Source organism: Mesocricetus auratus, unplaced genomic scaffold, assembly GCF_017639785.1.
Source record: "Mesocricetus auratus isolate SY011 unplaced genomic scaffold, BCM_Maur_2.0 Super-Scaffold_100004, whole genome shotgun sequence".
Classification (NCBI taxonomy): Eukaryota; Metazoa; Chordata; class Mammalia; order Rodentia; family Cricetidae; genus Mesocricetus; species Mesocricetus auratus.
Window position 1 is genome coordinate 21,490,419 of NW_024429189.1, and position 20,157 is coordinate 21,510,575.

At 41.2% G+C, this 20,157-nt stretch overlaps 1 protein-coding gene across 2 annotated transcripts in view; it reads right to left on the minus strand.

Annotated features, from left to right (window-relative positions):
• Window positions 1–20,157, minus strand: part of Neb (nebulin) — a 237,063-nt gene that overhangs the window by 10,476 nt on the left and 206,430 nt on the right. For both annotated transcript variants that reach the window (XM_040745341.1, XM_040745340.1), the window contains 18 exons: window positions 19,383–19,493; window positions 18,716–18,820; window positions 17,996–18,100; window positions 16,465–16,569; window positions 14,050–14,160; window positions 13,497–13,607; window positions 12,845–12,958; window positions 10,899–11,003; window positions 10,050–10,154; window positions 9,367–9,471; window positions 8,649–8,741; window positions 7,452–7,544; window positions 5,768–5,860; window positions 5,148–5,240; window positions 4,152–4,244; window positions 2,344–2,436; window positions 1,398–1,490; window positions 786–878 (listed from right to left, as the gene is read on the minus strand). In XM_040745341.1, the coding sequence (XP_040601275.1) occupies window positions 786–878; window positions 1,398–1,490; window positions 2,344–2,436; window positions 4,152–4,244; window positions 5,148–5,240; window positions 5,768–5,860; window positions 7,452–7,544; window positions 8,649–8,741; window positions 9,367–9,471; window positions 10,050–10,154; window positions 10,899–11,003; window positions 12,845–12,958; window positions 13,497–13,607; window positions 14,050–14,160; window positions 16,465–16,569; window positions 17,996–18,100; window positions 18,716–18,820; window positions 19,383–19,493 (1,821 nt within the window). The remainder of the gene's footprint in view (window positions 1–785; window positions 879–1,397; window positions 1,491–2,343; window positions 2,437–4,151; window positions 4,245–5,147; window positions 5,241–5,767; window positions 5,861–7,451; window positions 7,545–8,648; window positions 8,742–9,366; window positions 9,472–10,049; window positions 10,155–10,898; window positions 11,004–12,844; window positions 12,959–13,496; window positions 13,608–14,049; window positions 14,161–16,464; window positions 16,570–17,995; window positions 18,101–18,715; window positions 18,821–19,382; window positions 19,494–20,157) is intronic.

The following is a 20,157-nucleotide window of genomic DNA, read 5'->3' on the forward strand; positions in this document are numbered from 1 at the left end:
CGGAAACCTGGTGCAGAGGGAGAAACCTTCAGGTGATGTAAATGCTGAGCAATAACTTCTCTACTGAAAGCTAATGTCCCCACAAACCTTATCCCACAGTCATTGCCAGATTGCTACCAGAGAGCACAAGCTTGAAGGAAACAGATCATTAGAGTTAGACAACAAAATCAAAATGGATGTCATAGTCACAAAGCCTTTTTAGTGACACTTTCCTTTTTGAGCAAGTTACTCAACTGTGAAAAACACTACTGGAGTTTACATTGTTATCTATGGAGGAGAATCAGGAGCTACTTTCCCAGGGTCTCTTTGCCCATGTCTGCCATAGGAGGGCTGGGGACATAGCTCAGTGTAAGAGCCCACCTTAGTCTGTGTAAGGCCCTGTGCACTGGTCCTATGCACCACAAAAGATTCAAATCTGGTGGGGCGAACCACAAACCATCAAAGACTTCAATTTCAACAAAGAGTCCCATTATACCTCCTAGTCCACCCATCAAGGTCCCTTCAAGCTTTTCAAGCACACAAAGAGACCCATGGGTATAGATAGCAAAGAGTAAGTTTGGGGAGAAATGAGCAGAAAATATTTTGTAGGAAAATCCGTTACCTCGATATTAGAATTTTAAATGGAATAAAGCGATTTTGTTATGAAGTTAAGCTTAGGAACGAAGGATAAATGTAGTCAAGTAATGGACAAGACTTAAGGTGCCTTTTAAAAGTAGGATTAATAGGAATTATTTTAAGTCATTGAAGTAGTTTTAAAATCATTAAGTTATTTTTTTTTAGAGTACCGAGCTAATATTTTCTTGATTGTGTTTGACTCTCTCCATCTCTGGAGTGATGGGTAAAGGGGTTCCCTTGCCCATGTTTTCTTTGTATAGCACCTGTACGATGAGAAAGTATCAGAGAAAACAATGGTAAGTGACATTTAAAGGTAAGGTCAACTTCTTTGGTACAAAATAAACACAGGATCTAGGAGTTATATGCTGACAAGTTGCCATGTGCTATTTAAGGAAGCTTTTACTGGGCTGGGAAAGCCATGTGACACAGAAGCAAGGATCTAAACTGCTAGCTAGGAAAAGCTATTAGAATCATCCACACTGTTTTGCTTTGGTTTTTGTTTTTGTTTTTCTCATCTTTGTGAGCATGGTACCTCCTAAGCAATTGCAGGGATTTGAGATGGTTAGAACTTAGTTTTGTTATCCACAAGACTAGAATATTTACTTCTTTTTGTAAAAAGAAATGTTTAAAAGTGTCAGGTGAAGTAAAAAGTCAAAGCATAAAAATGAGAGAAAAAATCCTTTTACAAAGATACATTAGAAGCAAAGGAAGGGATAAGGGTTTAATGATGAGTTTGGTTCTGGAGTTAAGCAGCATCTTTCGCCTGCTTCTTTTCAAAATACCGAGCTAAGGTTCTCTTGATTGTGTTTGACCCTCTGCATCTCGGGAGTGATGGGGATCGGAGTTCCTGTCCCCAGGTTTTCTTTGTATAGCACCTACAGGATAAGAAAGCATGCAGAACAAAAAGTGATGTCAATCACTTTCCCGCCCCTGTGGAGCAGTTGGCTGTGGGAGGGCAAAGAGGAAGGGGAATTAGAGCCGGGGAAGAACCAAAAGCTTCAACCTGTAGGACAAAAGGACTGCAGGAAGGAGCCATGGACAAGATGACGTTAAAGAAGTTATTTTTGTTGTTTGAGCTCATTTCTGCAGGTAAGCAATAAAGAGTACTATGAAAGGGAGGAATTAGTTGTTGTCATGATGAGAAAAAAACCAGGAGATAGAAACCAATCCAAGAAAGTCATTTTCATAAGTCATGTAAAGGATGTTTGAGTTTTATAAGTATCATCTATGGGAAGATTCATACACACTTTTATTGACTTTCCAATGAAGTCAAAGTATTTAATTTTTAGTCTGGGTGTGTGTACATACTGAGAATGATTACGTTTAAGGTAACTAGAGTAATGATAAGATTCTAAAAGGAAACTCCAAAGGGACTATGCAGGCGCCAGGGGAGCTGAGGTTAGGACATGAACTGGAGGCCAGGTCTTCACAGAGTGGTGCTTTTGAAGCGGTGTGTTCATATCGCATTTGCCAAAGCAAGGTAAACACAGATGCGGAGACACCGAGGGTGTTACTTTTTAGGCTGGGATACTTTTAATGATCAGGTTAATGTTTAACCAAGGTAAGGAAACTGACTCATAGGAAATGGCAGCATTAAATTGGATAAAAAACAGGCCATCTTTTAAAAACTGGGATAAGTTAGATTTGAAGATTCTAGCCATTAATCTTTTAAGAAGCATTTAAAAAATAGTTAAAGGTGTTCTTTTTTTTTTTTTAATTTGTAAATACCGAACTAAAGTTTTCTTGATTGTGTTTGACTCGCTCCATCTCTGGAGTGATGGGGATTGGAATCCCTTTCCCAAGGTTCTCTTTGTACAACACCTGTATGACACAAGAAAGCATGGGGGAGGGGACACAAGCAGTCAGACTATGAGATACGGACATCCATCAGCAAAGACCATGCCCACTGCCCTGGGTGCTGTGTCATCTGTCCATCTTTCTACTCTAACCCACAGAATTAGGGGGAAATACAGTTACATGAGAACACAGAACTTCTCACTATGCAAAAGAGAGACCTCTTTATCGAGTCAGAAAACAGTTCCTTTTTCTGCATAAGACATTTGTCTTAGAGCATCATAGGCATTTGCAACTGCAGACTGGATCTGTGCACTCTGACTAAATTGGTCTTTGTTGAGGTTACAGAAATAATCAAATCCAAAAGTCCACATTTAATATATAGTCTTCCCATAGTATCTAAAAGGCTTGGGTACCACTGAAAATGCGGTCTAATATAACCAGTGTAAAATGAACACAAATCAAACTTTAACAAAGAAAAAGTTGTCCAGGGCCATTAAAATTATTAGTGTCAAATAGATATACATAATAATACACTATAATATAGAAATAATTAATATATCGTTTTGAAAAGTGACACTTTTCCCCCAAAAGGAGGAAATAAATTCTTAGGAAAAACAGTAAATGAAACACCCCCAGAGACATATCAGAATACAATGAAGACTTACTGAAATCGAGAAGTTGTTAGTGAGCAGTAATTAGGAAGAGAACAAAAGGTGGAATTAAAGGAACGTACTGCTCGAACTGTGAACGAGGAACCATCTCACAGAAAATCAAACTGGGAAGAGGCACTTAAACTAATGAAGCACATTTGGATCAACCTTCCTCCCTCAAAGTGGATCCAGTTAAAGTTTCAGAGGATAGATATGCGAATCTTCATTTCAGGCCCAGATGTTCCATATACGGAAGGACCATAGCTTATTTATTATTATAGTTTTTCAGGAACACCAGTTAATAAAAGAAAACAATAATGAAAATATATGTTTTGAATTGATTGGCATGTTTCAAAAGAGAAAAACATGCCTATGTTTTTTATTAGCACTGAGGCAGGAGGATGGCACATTTAAAGCCACCCTGGACTATATAGTAAGATCCTGTCTTTAAAAAAAATGGAGAGAATAAATTTCTAGTCATAAAATGGCTTGTTCAGGACAACTATCAAAGTAAGGCTTTTGGTTCCGGTGCTGAGCGTTTATCCAGTGAGACCTGTGGTAAGGACACCACTTTGTCCAGGCACAGGTGCTATTCCTGCACACAGCCTTTGATCGGAATCTTTTCTTGTTGCACTCATCTGGAAACATCAGATTGAAAGGTTTCCAAGTAAAAACAAGCTACCAGGTTTGGGTCGTTTGGAAATTGGTTAGTTTCAAAAGTACCAGTATTAACAAGGTTGACAAGGAAAGGAACCAATTCAAAGTGTTAAGGGGGGAGCCCAAGTGGTAGAGTACTTGCCTAGTTCGTGCAAGGAAGGCCATGAGTCCATTCCCAACACCACATACAGACGCTAAGTTAATACAGATATACCTATACATCTAACATAAAGAAATTTTAGGGGGTATTTCAGAAAGTACAAAACATTGAGATTAAATGGTAAGTAAAATATCCGGGATAGAAGGATTCAGTTGGTGAGTGTTTTTTTCAAAGATTTGTTAAATTATTATAAAGGGATAAATAGTATGAATTTTGTCTTATTGCAATTATTCTCTTTTAATATGGAGTTAAAGGAACTTTCTCGCAAATACCGAGCTAAAGTTTTCTTGATTGCGCTTGACTCTCTCCATCTCAGGAGTGACAGGCAGGGGTGTCCCCTTGCTCAGGTTCTCTTTGTACAATATCTGCGTGCACAGAACCGACGATCACATCAGCCTGGATCCATCTTTTAGGTAGATTTGACCTTAAAATAAATCTCTGAGAGTACTTGTTCTTATAAAGAAGCAAAGCAGAACCGAGTAATAGAGCAACTGTGGGCACTTTGTGCCCTTAGTTGCACAGCATACAATGGCTGGCCTCTCAGGGACGCCAGTGCACACACAGGGCTGCTTCGCGTGCACAGACCTTCTCAAATACACAGGGTTAGACTTTATCCAAAGTATTTAGGTACTTGAAGTTACTATTTATAGTGAGTTAGAGACAGCACTGAACCAGAAAAATAGAGGGTCTTGGGAAATTAATGAATATCCATGAACATTAAAACTAACAGACATTATCAATTCAACAGTGGTCCTGAATACATCCCTTATAGGAAAACGCACCTGCATCTTGTATGGCATGCGGATAAAACTCACTTACATAAGTAAATTTATATTTCTGAGTTACTGTGAATTGGTCTGTTGTTTTCAAAATGAAGGTGTTTAAGAATCATGACCATTTAGGAAAAGCTACATATACAAAAAAAAAATTGAAGCCACAATAAAGACAATTCTGATTAGTGCTGTTCTATGGGGGAAGGATGTTAGATTTTACTTTTGATCTTTACCACACTAGTTAGAACTGGAGGAAGGAAACTGAGAATTATAGTTTTTAAGGAAAGTGATACATAGCTATGTTTAAAAAATAAACAATTAAAAATTCACACCAGTATTAAAAATTACATTAGATTCGGGTTGAAATCTTAAGTGATATTGGTATCATTCTTTCATTATATGAAATTAGTAATTTTACATTTGTATGTTAAAGATATTAATGTGGCCATTATTTTAATAAGAATTAGGGTTGGGATTTTTGTCCCTGAGAAATACCGAGCTAAAGTTCTCTTGGTTGCGTTTGACTCTCTCCATCTCTGGAGTGATAGCTGTAGGGGTTCCTTTCCCCAAACTTTCTTTGTACAAAACCTGTGAGATACAAGAAAGTACCCAGAAGACATTAAAAACAAGCCAGAGACAGAGGAGGGAGGGGATGGGGCGTGGGTGGGGAGGGAGGTTTTAGATAGCAGTATTTAGTCAGGGCAATGCTTTTGCACATTGAAAATTTCAAGAAGAACTCTACACCACCACATCGTAGGATAGAGAGGTACAGTGGTTCTAGGGTGCGAGCACCCTGAGGAAGCTTGTTAATGCTGCTGACTGTATTTCAGACCTAGCTCACACCAGTCAGTTGCTGAAAAGGTTAAAGAGCAACGAGAAGAGTGACCATTCTGAGTGAGGCCGGGTGACTTGGATCAGAGGGCCACACACAAACACACAGAGTCATTAATGTGTCAACGAGAAGAGTGGCCATTCTGAGTAAGGTCAGGTGACTTTCGTCAGAGGGTGGCACACAAACACACAGTCATTAAAATGTTACTTTGAGAAGTAGACCGGTGGTTATTCTGCTAGTTTTTTATGGGAAAGAGTTTCTTATTTCATATATCCATAAATACCGAGCTAAAGTTCTCTTGATTGCGTTTGACTCTCTCAATCTCTGGGGTGACAGTAGTTGGAATGCCTGTTCCCAAGTTTTCTTTGTACATAACCTGCAGAATAATTAGAATACCCAGAAAGCAAAGTGACCACAAATCTTCAGATTACAGCTACTTGGGGGTATTTAGGTGAGTGTCCATAAAAACAAGTTACATTTGTAATATGAACTTGGGGACAAAGGAAAACAAAGTCCATAAATATTTGTAGAAATTTTGCCATCTTGAAAACTGGATCCTAAATTTTGCATTTTCCACAGTCAATACTTAGTATATTCTTGAAATGCATTAAATCATGACAATAAATTTAATAAACATTGTTGACTAGGGCATGTACAAAGCCCTGGGTTAAGTTGATAGTAATCACCCACCCCAAAAAACAAAAACCAAGTGCCGGGCATTGGTGGTGCATGTCTTTAATCCCAGCACTGGGGAGGCAGAGGCAGGCGGATCTCTGTGAGTTTGAGGCCAGCCTGGTCTATAGAGCGAGTTCCAGGACAGCCTCCAAAACAATACAGAGAAACCCTGTCTTGAAAAACAAAACAAAACAAAACCAAAAACCAAAACAAAAACAAAAAAACTAACCATTCCATTGTATCCAATCCTAATGTCTTGTGCATACTAGGTCTACATATCTGTAGTCAAAGCACATGTCTGTTTTATATTTTATAACCATGTGATGTTCTTCACATGGTCTTTCTTCAGAGTCATTGAGAATTTTATACACTTCTTACTGTTTCATCATATACATACAGACATGTACATATATGTGACAGGCTCTCTTGCTACCTAGCCCTGACTCATGTTAAACTCCCAGTATTCCCCTTGCTTCAGCTTCCTGACTGCTGGGATTACAGCAATGCATATACCCCCAGCTTTACTGGAACCATAGGCAATCCCTAGTTGGACACTTGATATGAACAGGTATAGTTTATGTTTTAGGAACAGCATCTTTCTCCAAAATTTCTAGCCACGATTGTGGGATCAAGTAACCTAGTGCTTGTGGGCTGGTCTTTTTTCACTGTTTATTTTTATGTTTTATTTGCACTGTTGGGATTGAACTCAGGGCCTCATGCATGATAGGCAAGTGTTCTACCACTGAGCTATGCCCTCAGTCCCTGCACTAAATCTACATTTTTAAGGGGCACTACCAAAGGACCGTAAATTTTAACAGAGTAAGGGATCCTCATTTTCTAAACCTCTTGTCTCCTTTCCTGCTACTAAGTTGCAGCTCGGTGGTGCAATACATTCAGCATGGTGGTGCATGCCATTCACCATGGTGGTGAATCCCATCACGTGGAGGCAGAGGCATGGGGACCACCAGAACAGAAAAAAAAAACTACAGAAAGGCAAGAAGTTAAAACTCAAAGCAACACAGAACCCCTGGGCTTGTTTTCTTTTCATGTTAGTGGACAGAAAATTCAAATGAACTTTACAACACGGAGATTATAAGGAGTAAAAGGGAATGAGCTACAACCATGACTAAGGCCTCTTGGCTTCTTCTACAATCTGAGGGGGCCTAGGGAGGAGTCACAGCATCCCTCAGCATGGGAGACCTTTGGCAGAAGGAAGGAAGGGATGGATGGAACTAGGGTGCCAGTTAAGAGGTGGCTCATCACACAAATGCATGCCAAGTACGAGTCTGTACCGAGCTAATGTGCTTCTGGGTCTCCTTGACGCGTTTCACTTCAGGCAGGTCAGGGATTGGAGTTCCTTGTCCAATTGCTTCTTTATACTTGACCTATATGGAAATGGGGACACAAAGGCATAACTGCATGCTCAGTTTTTCCCACCATGTATGTATGATTGATTAGAAGTCCTGTACTTTTCGTGTGTGTGTGTGTGTGTGTGTGTGTGTGTGTGTGTGTAGACTGTGCACGTTTAGTACACTTTCTGCTACCCCAGTTTGATTTGTATCGTTAAGATAAGGCCTCATTCTGTAAACCAGGCTGACCTCAGACTCAGAGATACCCCTTCTTCTGCCTCCTGAGTGGTAGGTTTAAAGGTGTGTGCCACCACACCCAGACGGCCTTTTTCTTAGTTAAGTGCTTGCCATGCACTGTGGCTTTCTGCTTTGCAGTTTTGAGGCATCACGGCAAACAAGCATGGGTTTCTGTCCCTCTTTTCCAAGTTCACAGGCATAAAATTCATTCCATTGTATCTCTTAGCAACCTTAGCCGACAGCGTCTATGTGTTCCTATATGGAACACTTTGACCTTTATACGGAAGAAGCACAGTGAAGCTCTTTGGTTTATCTGTGTGGACAGCATTGCTCCTCTTGCTCTTTGGGGCCATCACTAATAAAATAAGGGTTACCTGAACACAAACATTGCAGTACTAAAATCTGGCAATGCAGACAGCAAGGGAGGAGGGGTAGTGTGTACTTCAGAATGTACTGAATGAATGTGTGATTCAGGCCCGAGGTAGGATGGGATGGGAAGCCATGGAATTTATTATATTAGAGATTATAATTATTCTGGACTTTGCATTTAACACTTTTGGATCAAGATGGCTTGAGAGGCAACTGAGATCAGAGAGAATGCAAAAGGAGGAAGAGACCCAACAGTCCGTTTGATTAGGACATATGTAGCCACACATATATCTCCAGAAAGGTGCATTCTTTGAAGTTGATATGTTCTATTTTCCCATAAGCCTCTGATCTTCCTCTCTAACTCCATCTACATAAGGCCTCCACCAAGACAAAACATGTGGTCATGGCCACGCACAGACACCTGTTTTTAGGTTGGATGCTGTTTCTGGTGACAGGTGTAGAGTATGACTCAGAAGCCACTGATTTATCAAAGTCAGGTTGAGAACAGCGGCAGTGACTCTGACGTGTCCTTACCGAGCTGATGTGGTCCTGGGTTTGCTTCACTCTTAGCATCTCCGGGGTCTTTCCAATTGCTGTTCCCGGGGAGACATCCTCTTTATACAGAACCTGGGCATTCAGAATCAGGAGAGTGTTACACAGAAAGGAGGAAACCCCGGCAGTGCCTGGAGAAAGAGTAGCCCACATGGCTTCTATGAAAACAAAGACACTACACAGTGTTTCCAGACAAGAGCTGAAGAATTGCTTCTGAAGTCCTATCAGCATCAATACCCAAAGCCATATAGGCAAGGCCAGCCACTCGCCATCTCTTGAGAGTTCTCTTTAGAATACCACAGCATGTCAATACAGGATGAGGAAAAACCAGAAAAAATTAATTAAAAACCACAGAACTCATTAAAGAAATGCAAAGTCAGTCAGTTATTATGTAGAGGACTAATAAAAGAAATCACACCACAAGAGAAATCCACCTTGGAACGAGACAACACATGTTACTGTCTGAGTTACTATTTGAGATTAAAAAGAGAAGAGTTATTTTGTTAGATTTAAGTTATTTCAAATGTTCTCAGGAGTGATGATTTGGGAAAAAAGTTTGGGTCATTTTACCAAGGACCCACTAACATTAACTGGGCAAGTTAGAGGTTAATTGTCTGTATGAGTGTAGGGCCCATGTGCCTTCTTAAAGAGAACGGCATTGTTAGGTTAGCATTAGATGGAGAGTAAATAGTAAATGTACCGAGCTGAAATTCTTTTGGTTTTCTTTGACACGCAGTATTTCTGGCGTGTCTTGAACAACTGTAATTTTCCCTTTACTGTTTTTAAGGTCACACTGGTATTGGAGCTATAAAGAAAGAGTAAATATCCTGTTAAGATTCCAACATTGTCTGACACATTTTATAATTGCTCTACATTGTGGATGGGAAGTTACAATTTCACATTAATGAAAGCCCATGCCAAAATAATCACAATGTGATTGCCCAAAGTTGGTTCTTTACTAAAACTTTTGTAGAGAAACTAATTTTAGCGATGGGGTGTGTCTAGAGATTTGCTGGGGAATTGAACCTGGAGACTCCTACTACATGAAGCACATGTTCTAACACCAAGCTACGTGTGCTCCCACACATAGAACTCATTTTTGAAAACCTAAAATGTATAAAAAATTTTAAAGTATTTCTTGCTTAGATTTAGTTAACAAAGGATATGTCACCAGTAAAAACAGATGGTAATAGTTTGTATTCGGTGACAAGTAGTCGCCTATTGAGCAGGCGAGACTTTCATGCTCATTAGGACTAATGGGCATGGGGAGGCCAGAGAAGATTAATGTGTACTCCTCGGCCCCCATGGGATGCCACATGTGTGTCCTCAAAGCCATCCCCCTTAGCCCCCTGCCCCTCCCCCACCAGCAGAACAGCAACTTACAAGGCTGAAGTTCTTCTGGTTCTCACGGACTCTTTGCATCTCTGGAGTGTCCAGGACAGTCTCATAATACGACATGGACTTCTCTGCGTCTTCCTTGTATTTTTTCTGGGAAAAGGTTCCAAGAAATAGAGAGCATGAGCAGCACAGTTACAGAGGCTGGTAACCCGAAACAGCCCTTCCGCTTAAGCTCAGAGAAGGCTGTTTGCATCCTGCCTGCGCAGGAACACCTGATCATCACCGGAGGGAGTACTGATGTGAAGAATTCTTTTTATCTAGTTTTCATATTTGTTTCATCTTGTTTCTGAGACAGGGTCTTGCTGTACAGCGTATGCTTGCCTCCTGCCCTGTGTTCCCCAACGCTGAGATTACATGTACTTGCCGCCCCACCCAGCTTTCCTGCCTGTTGTCACTGGATTTGCAGGAATCCAGAAGCTAGGCAGCCTGGGATGCCCCAGGTTGTGTGGCTCAAGTCGGTGACCCAGTGTGGGTGGTCTACTTTGTGCCTTCCACACATACTCACACACCTTAAACCCGCATTGTACCAGATGCTAAAATAACTGTGAGTTGTACTGCAGAAGTGCCCTCCAGCTCTTGGAACTTCCCTCTTGGTGGTTTGGGTTTGTTTTTCCAGTGTTTTGGCTAGAACCCAGACTGTCACACTTTACTACTGAGGTGCCCTCACTCAAACCCTTCTTACAACCTATCTTTACATCTCATTCAGAAATCTCAATCCCGACTCAAATCTGCACTGTGAACAGAGGCCTTCTTCTGCTCTGGTGGGGAAAACTGGGATGAGAAAACAGTTCGTTGGGAATCAGCAGAACAAACTTTGGCCTCAGGAAATCCTACCTGGCTGGAAAGGTTCTTGACCTGCTGAGCATGAATGATCTCTGGGGTATCAACGACAGAAGTGAAATTGGCCTTTTCCATTTCTGCTGATTGCTTGTACTTAATCTGTGAAAGGACACCCAACAGTTCAGTGAATGCTCACAACATGATAGCACTTACAGGCTTGGTTGAATTAAAAGCCGATCATATTTCTTTCTTTTTTTATTCTGGCATTCAGTAGCATCTCTTCCTGTTGTGGTTATAGTTGTTAAAGTTTTATGTGCATGGGTGTTCTGCCCGTAGTTTCGTCTGCACCACATGCGTGCCTGGTGTTTGCAAGGGTCAGGGATGGATGCTAGATGTCCAGGGACAGGAGGTACAGAAGGCTGTGAGCCGCCATGTGGGTGCTGGGAACCTACCCCAGGCCCTCCGCAAGAGAAGCCAGTACTCTTAACTGCTGAGCCATCTCTCCTGCCATGTTCATAGCTTTATATTAAGAGTGAGATTCAGAAAGGCCTTGGCTATTGAAAAATTTACTACCCATTTAGATGTAGGATGAGTATGGGCAAAGGGACAATCAGGTGGACAGAGAGTAAAGCAGGGCTTGTTTGCATAAGACCTGACACCAGGGAGCCTTACATAACACTGGATGCCTACGATGATGTGCTTTAAATTGAGGTCTAGAAGCAGGGGAAAAAGAACTCCTCAAATAATCTACTGGAGTCTCAGTGCCAAACAAGGTGTGGATTGACTAAGAAACAAGGACATCAGAATCTGCCCTGGTTCCATGCAGTAATTTGGCCCTCCAGCTTCTGTTCTACATGGCCCCAGTAGTTGTAGACTCAAAAATGTAGGCAGAAGCAGCCTGGCAATGTGTCCCTGGGTCTTACAATACATTTCTCTGAGCAGATGCTCAAGGATGCTAAACATTTAACATCACTGACAAACAAGTAAAATGACAGGATACTCTTAGAATCATGACCACCTTTTGGACAGAGCACTGACCTGGCTGGCGATGTTGGTAGTGTTCATGGGGAGCACTGACCTGGCTGGCGATGTTGGTAGTGTGCATGGACAGAGCACTGACCTGGCTGGCGATGTTGGTAGTGTTCATGGGGAGCACTGACCTGGCTGGCGATGCTGGTAGCATTCATGGACGCAGCACTGACCTGGCTGGCGATGTTGGTAGTGTTCATGGACAGAGCACTGACCTAGCTGGCGATGCTGGTAGTGTTCATGGATAGAGCACTGACCTGGCTGGCGATGTTGGTAGCATTCATGGATAGAGCACTGACCTGGCTGGCGATGTTGGTAATGTGCATGGACAGAGCACTGACCTGGCTGGCGATGTTGGTAGCATTCATGGATAGAGCACTGACCTGGCTGGCGATGTTGGTAGCATTCATGGACAGAGCACTGACCTGGCTGGTGATGTTGGTAATGTGCATGGACAGAGCACTGACCTAGCTGGCGATGTTGGTAGTGTTCATGGACAGAGCACTGACCTAGCTGGCGATGCTGGTAGCATTCATGGATAGAGCACTGACCTGGCTGGCGATGTTGGTAGCATTCATGGATAGAGCACTGACCTGGCTGGCGATGTTGGTAGCATTCATGGACAGAGCACTGACCTGGCTGGCGATGTTGGTAGTGTGCATGGACAGAGCACTGACCTGGCTGGCGATGTTGGTAGCATTCGTGGACAGAGCACTGACCTGGCTGGCGATGTTGGTAATGTGCATGGACAGAGCACTGACCTGGCTGGCGATGTTGGTAGCATTCATGGACGCAGCACTGACCTGGCTGGCGATGTTGGTAATGTGCATGGACAGAGCACTGACCTGGCTGGCGATGTTGGTAGCATTCATGGACAGAGCACTGACCTGGCTGGTGATGTTGGTAGCATTCATGGATAGAGCACTGACCTGGCTGGCGATGTTGGTAGCATTCATGGATAGAGCACTGACCTGGCTGGCGATGTCTGTAGCATTCTTAGCCCGCATAAAATCTGGAGTCTCATTGGCCATGGCATTCAAGCCTCTTCCTTTAACCTCCAGCTCCAGGTCTCGCTTATATTCTTTCTGTAGAAGAAGTGATTTTAAAAGAAAAAGGTCAACTGCCTTCTCTTAGTATGTGGTAACAGTACTACATGAATAAAAATCCATATAACATGCCCCTTCAGGGGTGGTGTCTTTGCCAGATAACTTCCCACAACAGGATGGATGCTTGTTCGCCTTGCTCTGTGTACAGTGACATTAATCAAGGGAAGTCCGTTAACACAAAACGTAAATTTTAAATCTGGTTTGGAACATTATTAGGATTAAATTAGGTGCACACCATCCCATTGTGGTGTAATATTTTCATTTAAATGAGCATTGTGAATACAAACTTAAGTCAAGTAATATTAGATACTAATTGGTTATGACAGCTGCTAAAGACACATACTGTTTTCATATCTACTCATCAGAAATTGACATGCATTTTATTTAGCAGTTAATAATTATTCTGGATATAAAATCTGAAATGCAAAAATTAATTTTTCTTTCCCTGGGTCTAACCTGTGTAGGAATGAAGGTGCCATGTTAGTTACATGCATGCAGTAGTTGGCTATGGTTTTACCTCATTGAGGATTTGAGTGGCATTCTTTGCTCTCAACATGTCAGGAGTGTCTTCCATTTCAGTGAGACCTCTCCCACGAATGCTTTCTTCTAGATCTTTCCTATACTCTTTCTATATCACAAAATAAAAGCAACAAAACTTTTGCTCTCTTAGGTGAAGAGGCCCCAAACAAACCAAAATAAATCAATGAACAGATAAATAAAACAATTATTGCAATTTTTAACAGTTCCTGGTTGAGTAAGTAAATATGTGAGTCAATGCAGGGTGTATGGTTCACAGTTGAGGTTAATTACTAAATACAAGACTAGAAGTTAATAGAATGCAAGGGTAGGCATGTTTTATTAGACCTTCTACAGACTACTAAGGTATGCATGTTTTATTAGATATTCCATTTTACAAATTAGAAGAATTAAAAGGAACCATAGATTAGACAACAGTACCAAACACAGGAATTCTACCTGACAGTCAGAGTGGGACCCAGGTAGAAGCACAGTAAGGAGTCATTAGTGTAATTATTGGGTGAAGAGGGAAGGGAGGACCACGTAGCTACTACCTCGCTTGCTATTTTGGTTGCATGTCTGACATGTAACAAAGCTGGCGTGACCTCCAGGCCCGTCAGGTTCCTGCCTTTAATGGACTCTTCATAATCTTTCCTATATTCTTTCTAATATGAGTGGGAAGGAAAAACAAGAAAGACTGTTAGAATCCATATTTCAGTCCTGAGAAGAAAAATTATATTTTCTTTCAGGGTTTGGCTTCTTAATCACACATTTAAAAGTGTCTCATTGTTCTAGAACTACTTGGCTAGCAGTCAGTGGCTCCAAAGAAACTCTGAAGTTCTTTGATGACTCCCCAAAAAGGTTGTGATAGAGTGGACGCCAACCACAGTGGGAAGATGGATGGACCCTTAACTTAGAATATAATCACATCCTGAGACTGTCCCATTTAATTTACTATTATTTTCATTATTGTGGGTGATGCGTGAGTGAGAGCATGGACACTCACGTGCCACAGTGCTTATGACATGTGCATGTGTGGAGAACAGGGACAAGTTGCAGGAGTCAGTTCTCTCCTTGGGTCTTCAAGATGGAACTTTGGTTGTAGGGCTTATGCTGCAAGTCCTTTACACATTGAGCCATCATGCTGGTCCTGTCACACTTTAGATTTTACTTTATTTGTATGTATATGGGAGTTTTGCCTGCTTAGGTCAGAAGGAAGTGTTGGATTCCCCAGGAACTGGAGTTACAGTTATGAGTTGTCATGTGGGTGCTGGGAATCAAACCTGGGTCCTCTGGAAGAGCAGCCAGTGCTCTTAACTACTGAGCCATTCTCAACAACTCTTCTATCACTATTTTTTAAAAAGTGGACAAAATTTTTTTTAAGAATTTACAGCAACTCCAGGGGATAGAATTAAAAAGAAGAGGCCAAGGGACTGAACCTGCATTGGCACTTATCATCATGACTTTTTGTCTTTGAGATGTGACAGGCTGGCTTTGAACTCACGATCCTTCTGCATCAATTTCCTGAGTGCTGAAATGACAGATGTGTGCCACTCCCCCTGTATATCCTTCTTTTCCACCTCTTCATGTAGTAGTCAACATCTATCATGTACCAGCACTTTGTTAGGCTCTGTCATTGCAGTGCCAGGCACCAGGGAAGCAGCAAGGAGCTTGTGGACTGTTATTTTAATCTCAGACTAGACTAGGTAAATAGTGAGTCTAGAGCACAGGAATCTGTGGTTCCATCAATGGTTGAGAGGCAGGCTTATTCCCCTCTTTTCTGGTCTCTTTAATACAAAATGCCACTCTCACAGAGACCAGGAATAGATGGCAGAAGCATGTTTTTGTGACTTCTCTTCAGAGAGTTTTAAATCCCCACAGAAGTTTCAAGAGTACTACAAACATTCCAGTAACACTTAATTCAGATTCACCAGTTCTTTGAACCTATTTTAAACTTTCCATAGCCTGCATTCCATATACCAGGAAAGTCCACAAACTAGTTTTCTTTAAACAAAACAAAACAAAACAAAACATCATCTGTTGTTATAGTTGGAGATAGGTCTCATGGAAAAGCAGCAAACAAGATCCCCAAAGGCCCATCTCCCTATAAAATTCCATTTCTCTACTTACAGTTCAAAGTGAAAAAATATTTTAAAAATACCTCCACCTTCATGATAAGTAATATGGCATTTTGACTTGACTTTTTTCATACACGAATAGAATATACTTTGATCATATCTGTATCCCACCCCATCTCTGTCTATCTTTCTTTTCTCCCCTTCTTCCCTCCTGGTCTTCCTCAAAAATCATTTTCTCTGTGTGTTCATGTCCTTAAAAATAAAATCTGGGATCCATAAACATAGAACATTTGTCTAAGTCTGGCTTATTTAACTTAACATGATGACCTCCAGAGTTCCATCCATTTTCCTACAAGTTACATGACTCCTTTCTGTATGGGTCAGTACAACTCTACCACATATAAATAACTTTCCTCATATCCATTCATCTGTTGATGGGCAAGTAGGCCAATTGCCTGACTTGGCTGTAGTTAATAGTGTCACAGTAAACATGGGTGTGCAGGCATGGATCCCACGTGTTTGGTTTGGGGCATCCCACTAAGTGGAGAGCATGGCAAAGCAGTTGATGTACCTGTGCAGTGGGAACTTTTCATTTCAGCAAAGAAATATTCAAATTGTAATCTATATAATGTTTTTATGTTTAGGAATAATTGTTTTCTAATTTTATGAGACTATTTGCTGGAATGAAACATGTATGCCAAATACTACTCAAAATGTCTTAAAGAAAATAATTCTAGAATTTCTTCAGTGAGCAATATTTTAGGCACCATGGATCACAAAGTTGTACATCCTATCCCTTTGGGGTAACTTGAGGCTGGAAACATCCCCAGGATGAGCCAATGCTCATTGGTTGATGGTGCTGTCCTTGTGTGGCGTTTCTGTAGGACTTACCCCACTCTGCATCTGCTGAGACTCTTTGGCAGTAATGTATGTTGGAGTCTCAAAGTCGAGCATGGGCTTTCCTCGTTCTTTTTCATATTTTTCTTTGTATTTCACCTAATGATGAGAAGGTCTGTTAAGTATCTCTCTGCTTACCAATTCCTAGACAGACTTTATGGGCAGCAATTTATTTATCTAATATTATCCAAGACAGGTTCTCACAATGTATCATAGACTAGCCTTGAACTCACAGACTTCTTGCTTCAGCTTCCCAATTACTGGGATTATAGGAATGGACCACTACCAAGCTAGGGAAAGCCAGTTGACAAATTATGTCCAGTTGGCTCATCTCATTGCCACTTGGAAGACTTTACTGTTGTGTTACAAACCTAAGACCTTTTAGCTGACACCTGAGGATGGGGTAGGGGTAGGGATGAGAATCAATGCTGTCTAAAATGTACAATCTACAATGCTTATAATTTAGAGACAAGAAAAGCAGTGACAATAATCAGCTGACAGAAATACTGACCTACGGAATGATACCTGAAGAAAATTGCCCATAAATAAGGTTGGCCAAGATTTGATATAGATATATGACTGCTTTGACAATAAATAGCACCTGTGATATTTCTGATTAAAAGTCCTTTCATAAGAGCTATTGTCACAGACCTGTGGTCTTAACCAAATGGAGAACATGTGAGGCTTTATAAGAAAATAACTTCCCCTGGTCATCAATCTCTCTCTATTTAACTATTTACTGTAAATTGGTATAGAAAGGAAAGCTAGTTTACAGCTGGACTGAATCACTTAATATTGACTTCAAATAAAATTACCTCCTCCTCCTTACAACATGCTAGGGAGTCATATAAACAGGGTATCTCACAGAGCAGAGACAGAGACAGAGACAGAAAGACAAAGAAACCCTGCCATACGCAACCTTAACATCACTGTTTAACTCAGCTCTCTCGGTTGTGAAGGGACACTGGGAGAGGACACACATTGCTTTACACAGGGTGTAGGAGCATTTATAATAACTTAGCCCTCTGGCTACTTCCCCAAGGGGGCCCATAATGGTGATTTTTTTTGTTAACAATGCCATGTTAATAGTAAGTTCTTTTTTTCCTTGGGGAAAAATTATAATACCCAGAGACTCCACCAATGCTAGATCTGATCATCATGTGTCTAGTAAAACCCTCCCCTGTATCCTCTGCCATCTACTGGTCTTTCCTGACTTGGGACACAGACCAAGGGCCACATCAGGGTTACAGCACTGGGTTTGTCTCTCTGGGAAGCAAACTGTCATGCTTCAAGTCCTGTTAACCTGAGTAACAAAAGAGTACAGCATGTAAACTTTTAAATTATATACAAATACTGCTACTACAATAATCTCAAAATGTCACTAAACTCAAAGCCCTAGCACCCATGAGTATCTTCTCAAATAATGTCTATTGAAAGCCTCATTCCTAGAGTGGACTTGATACTGGTTATTGATAGTGCGGGTGAATGGAAACTGGCTGTGGGCAAGCCATCTTGATGGACTTACTATACTCTGCAGCTCCGTGGCTTCTTTGAGGTGAAGCTGCTCCAGGTTGTCAGGTATTGTGTGGTAGTGGCCTTTGCTCTTCTCGTAGTTCTTCTTGTACTGGTACTGGGGGAAGCAGCATAAACACATCAGTGGGAAGGGTCCACAATGTCTCAGTTTTTCCTCTTTAGCTGTTTGAGGGCTGGCATGTGGTACATGCCTTTAATCCCAGTACTCAGTGGCCGAGGCCTGCCTGTGTCCAGAGCCAGTCTGGTTTACACTGCTAGCTCCAGGCCATCCAGGTCTACATAGAGATCCCCTCTCCCCAATGAAAAAGATAACAATGGTTGGATAGAGCTCCATGTGCAGAACTAATACCAAAGGCAAACATAGCACTGGTGTGGCTGCTTCTACGTAGGTATCATTGAAGTGAGAGGCTGTTAAGTGATTCTTTTACATCCTCACAAGGACTAGAACCTTTTGTTGCTGTTTGTTTTTCTCCTGGGCATCAAACTTCACAAAAAACATCCCCAACCCAAACAGAGGCAATTTTACATTCTAAGAGGCATTGTAGTTGATGCACGATTTTATATTAATGTTACTTGGAGGCATGCCATCAAATAGGGATTTTGTGATAAATGTAGTATATCAGTAGCAGAGAGGAGACATAGGAGCTCAGAGGAAGAAATGATCTGCAAATGGCTGAAAGGAGTAGGTTCCAGAACCAATGACTGAGCTTACAGAACTGGCAAGCTGGCTTGTATTCAGGACGTGATGCATAATCAGAGACTCCTTCATGTCAGTCACCGGTTTGTGCAGCTTTTTCAGGTCAGCCTTATACTTAACCTAGTGGTAAGGGAGGAAAAAGTGGCAATCACATAAATAGAAAATAGAAAACAGCACTAAGGAAAACGACAAGAAGATATCCCTCTGGGGAATGAATGCTAGGGATGACTGTGAAGGAAAATCACTGTGTGCATAGTGCCAGAAAAGCAGAAATGACCCGAGTCCATCACTAGGTAAATGGCTATCATGAATAGAAGTGTGGCATACTGGAATATTAGAACACCCAAATGGTTCCCAGCCATAAAGTGGAATGCAGTTCTCATTAATGCTGCACTATGGTGGGAACCTTGAAATGCTACTTAAATAAAATAAGACACAAAGACAGACATTGTAGGATTCCATTTATATGGCATTGGTAAATTTGGCAGAATCATGCAGACATAGAGGATACAAAGAGCTAAGGGAAGTAAGGTTTGCTTAATGGTTTTCATTGGGGGTAATTAAAGGGCTTTAGAAATAGTGGTGGTAATTGGAGAACACAGTGGAAGCGATTAATGCTCCTTAAGTATGGTTAAAATGGCCACTGGTATGCTATATAATTCACCACAACTAAAGAACATACCTCACTTGCAAGGTTGCTAGCATCTTTCATAGTTTTGTAGAGCTGGCTGTCTTTTGGGTTGTATTTTGGTGTCTTGCCCTTCTCTTTGTCAAAATTTTCTCGGTATTTAACCTAACAACAAATGCAAACATCCAGATTATTCCTGAGTATTTGGTAGGGAAATGTAAATAGTAGTGAAACATGGCTGTGTTTTAAATGATCATGCAATTTGTTACCTCAGTGGGGTAGTTTTAGGAGTATAAGGGAATACTGTCACAGATGCACAGGGCAGCATCAAACCGGGGTGGAATCAAGTGATGTAGGACAGTATTGACTTTGCTCATTGCATTATCTGGAGGCATCAACGGCAACCTCTTGCTAAGGTAAGTCAATACTAAGCAGCAAAAGGATTTGAATTTACATAGGATTTACAGGCCACTCAATGTTTCAAAAACTTAAGTTTTCAAAGTTTCAACATCAAAATAATTTAATAACTGTATAACCTTGGAGATTTTAAAAACATTAAGAATGTATTATGTTTATAAGTTCTTGCTCTTATGTTTTGGTCTCAAGTGGTTATATGATTCCATTAATTTATGATAAAATATTAATAGAAAATTTAAATACAAGTATGGGGAATCTTGGAGTTGGTCTGTTCTAGATTCCTTGAAAGGCATGCGTCATAGGTTTTTCAGGTTAGACTTCATGGCTCCTGGGGCACTGTGTGCCTTTTGATTCCTGAGAAACGGAGGCACTCCCTCAGGCAGTGAAGCATTTAGGCCATCTGTGTGTCTCT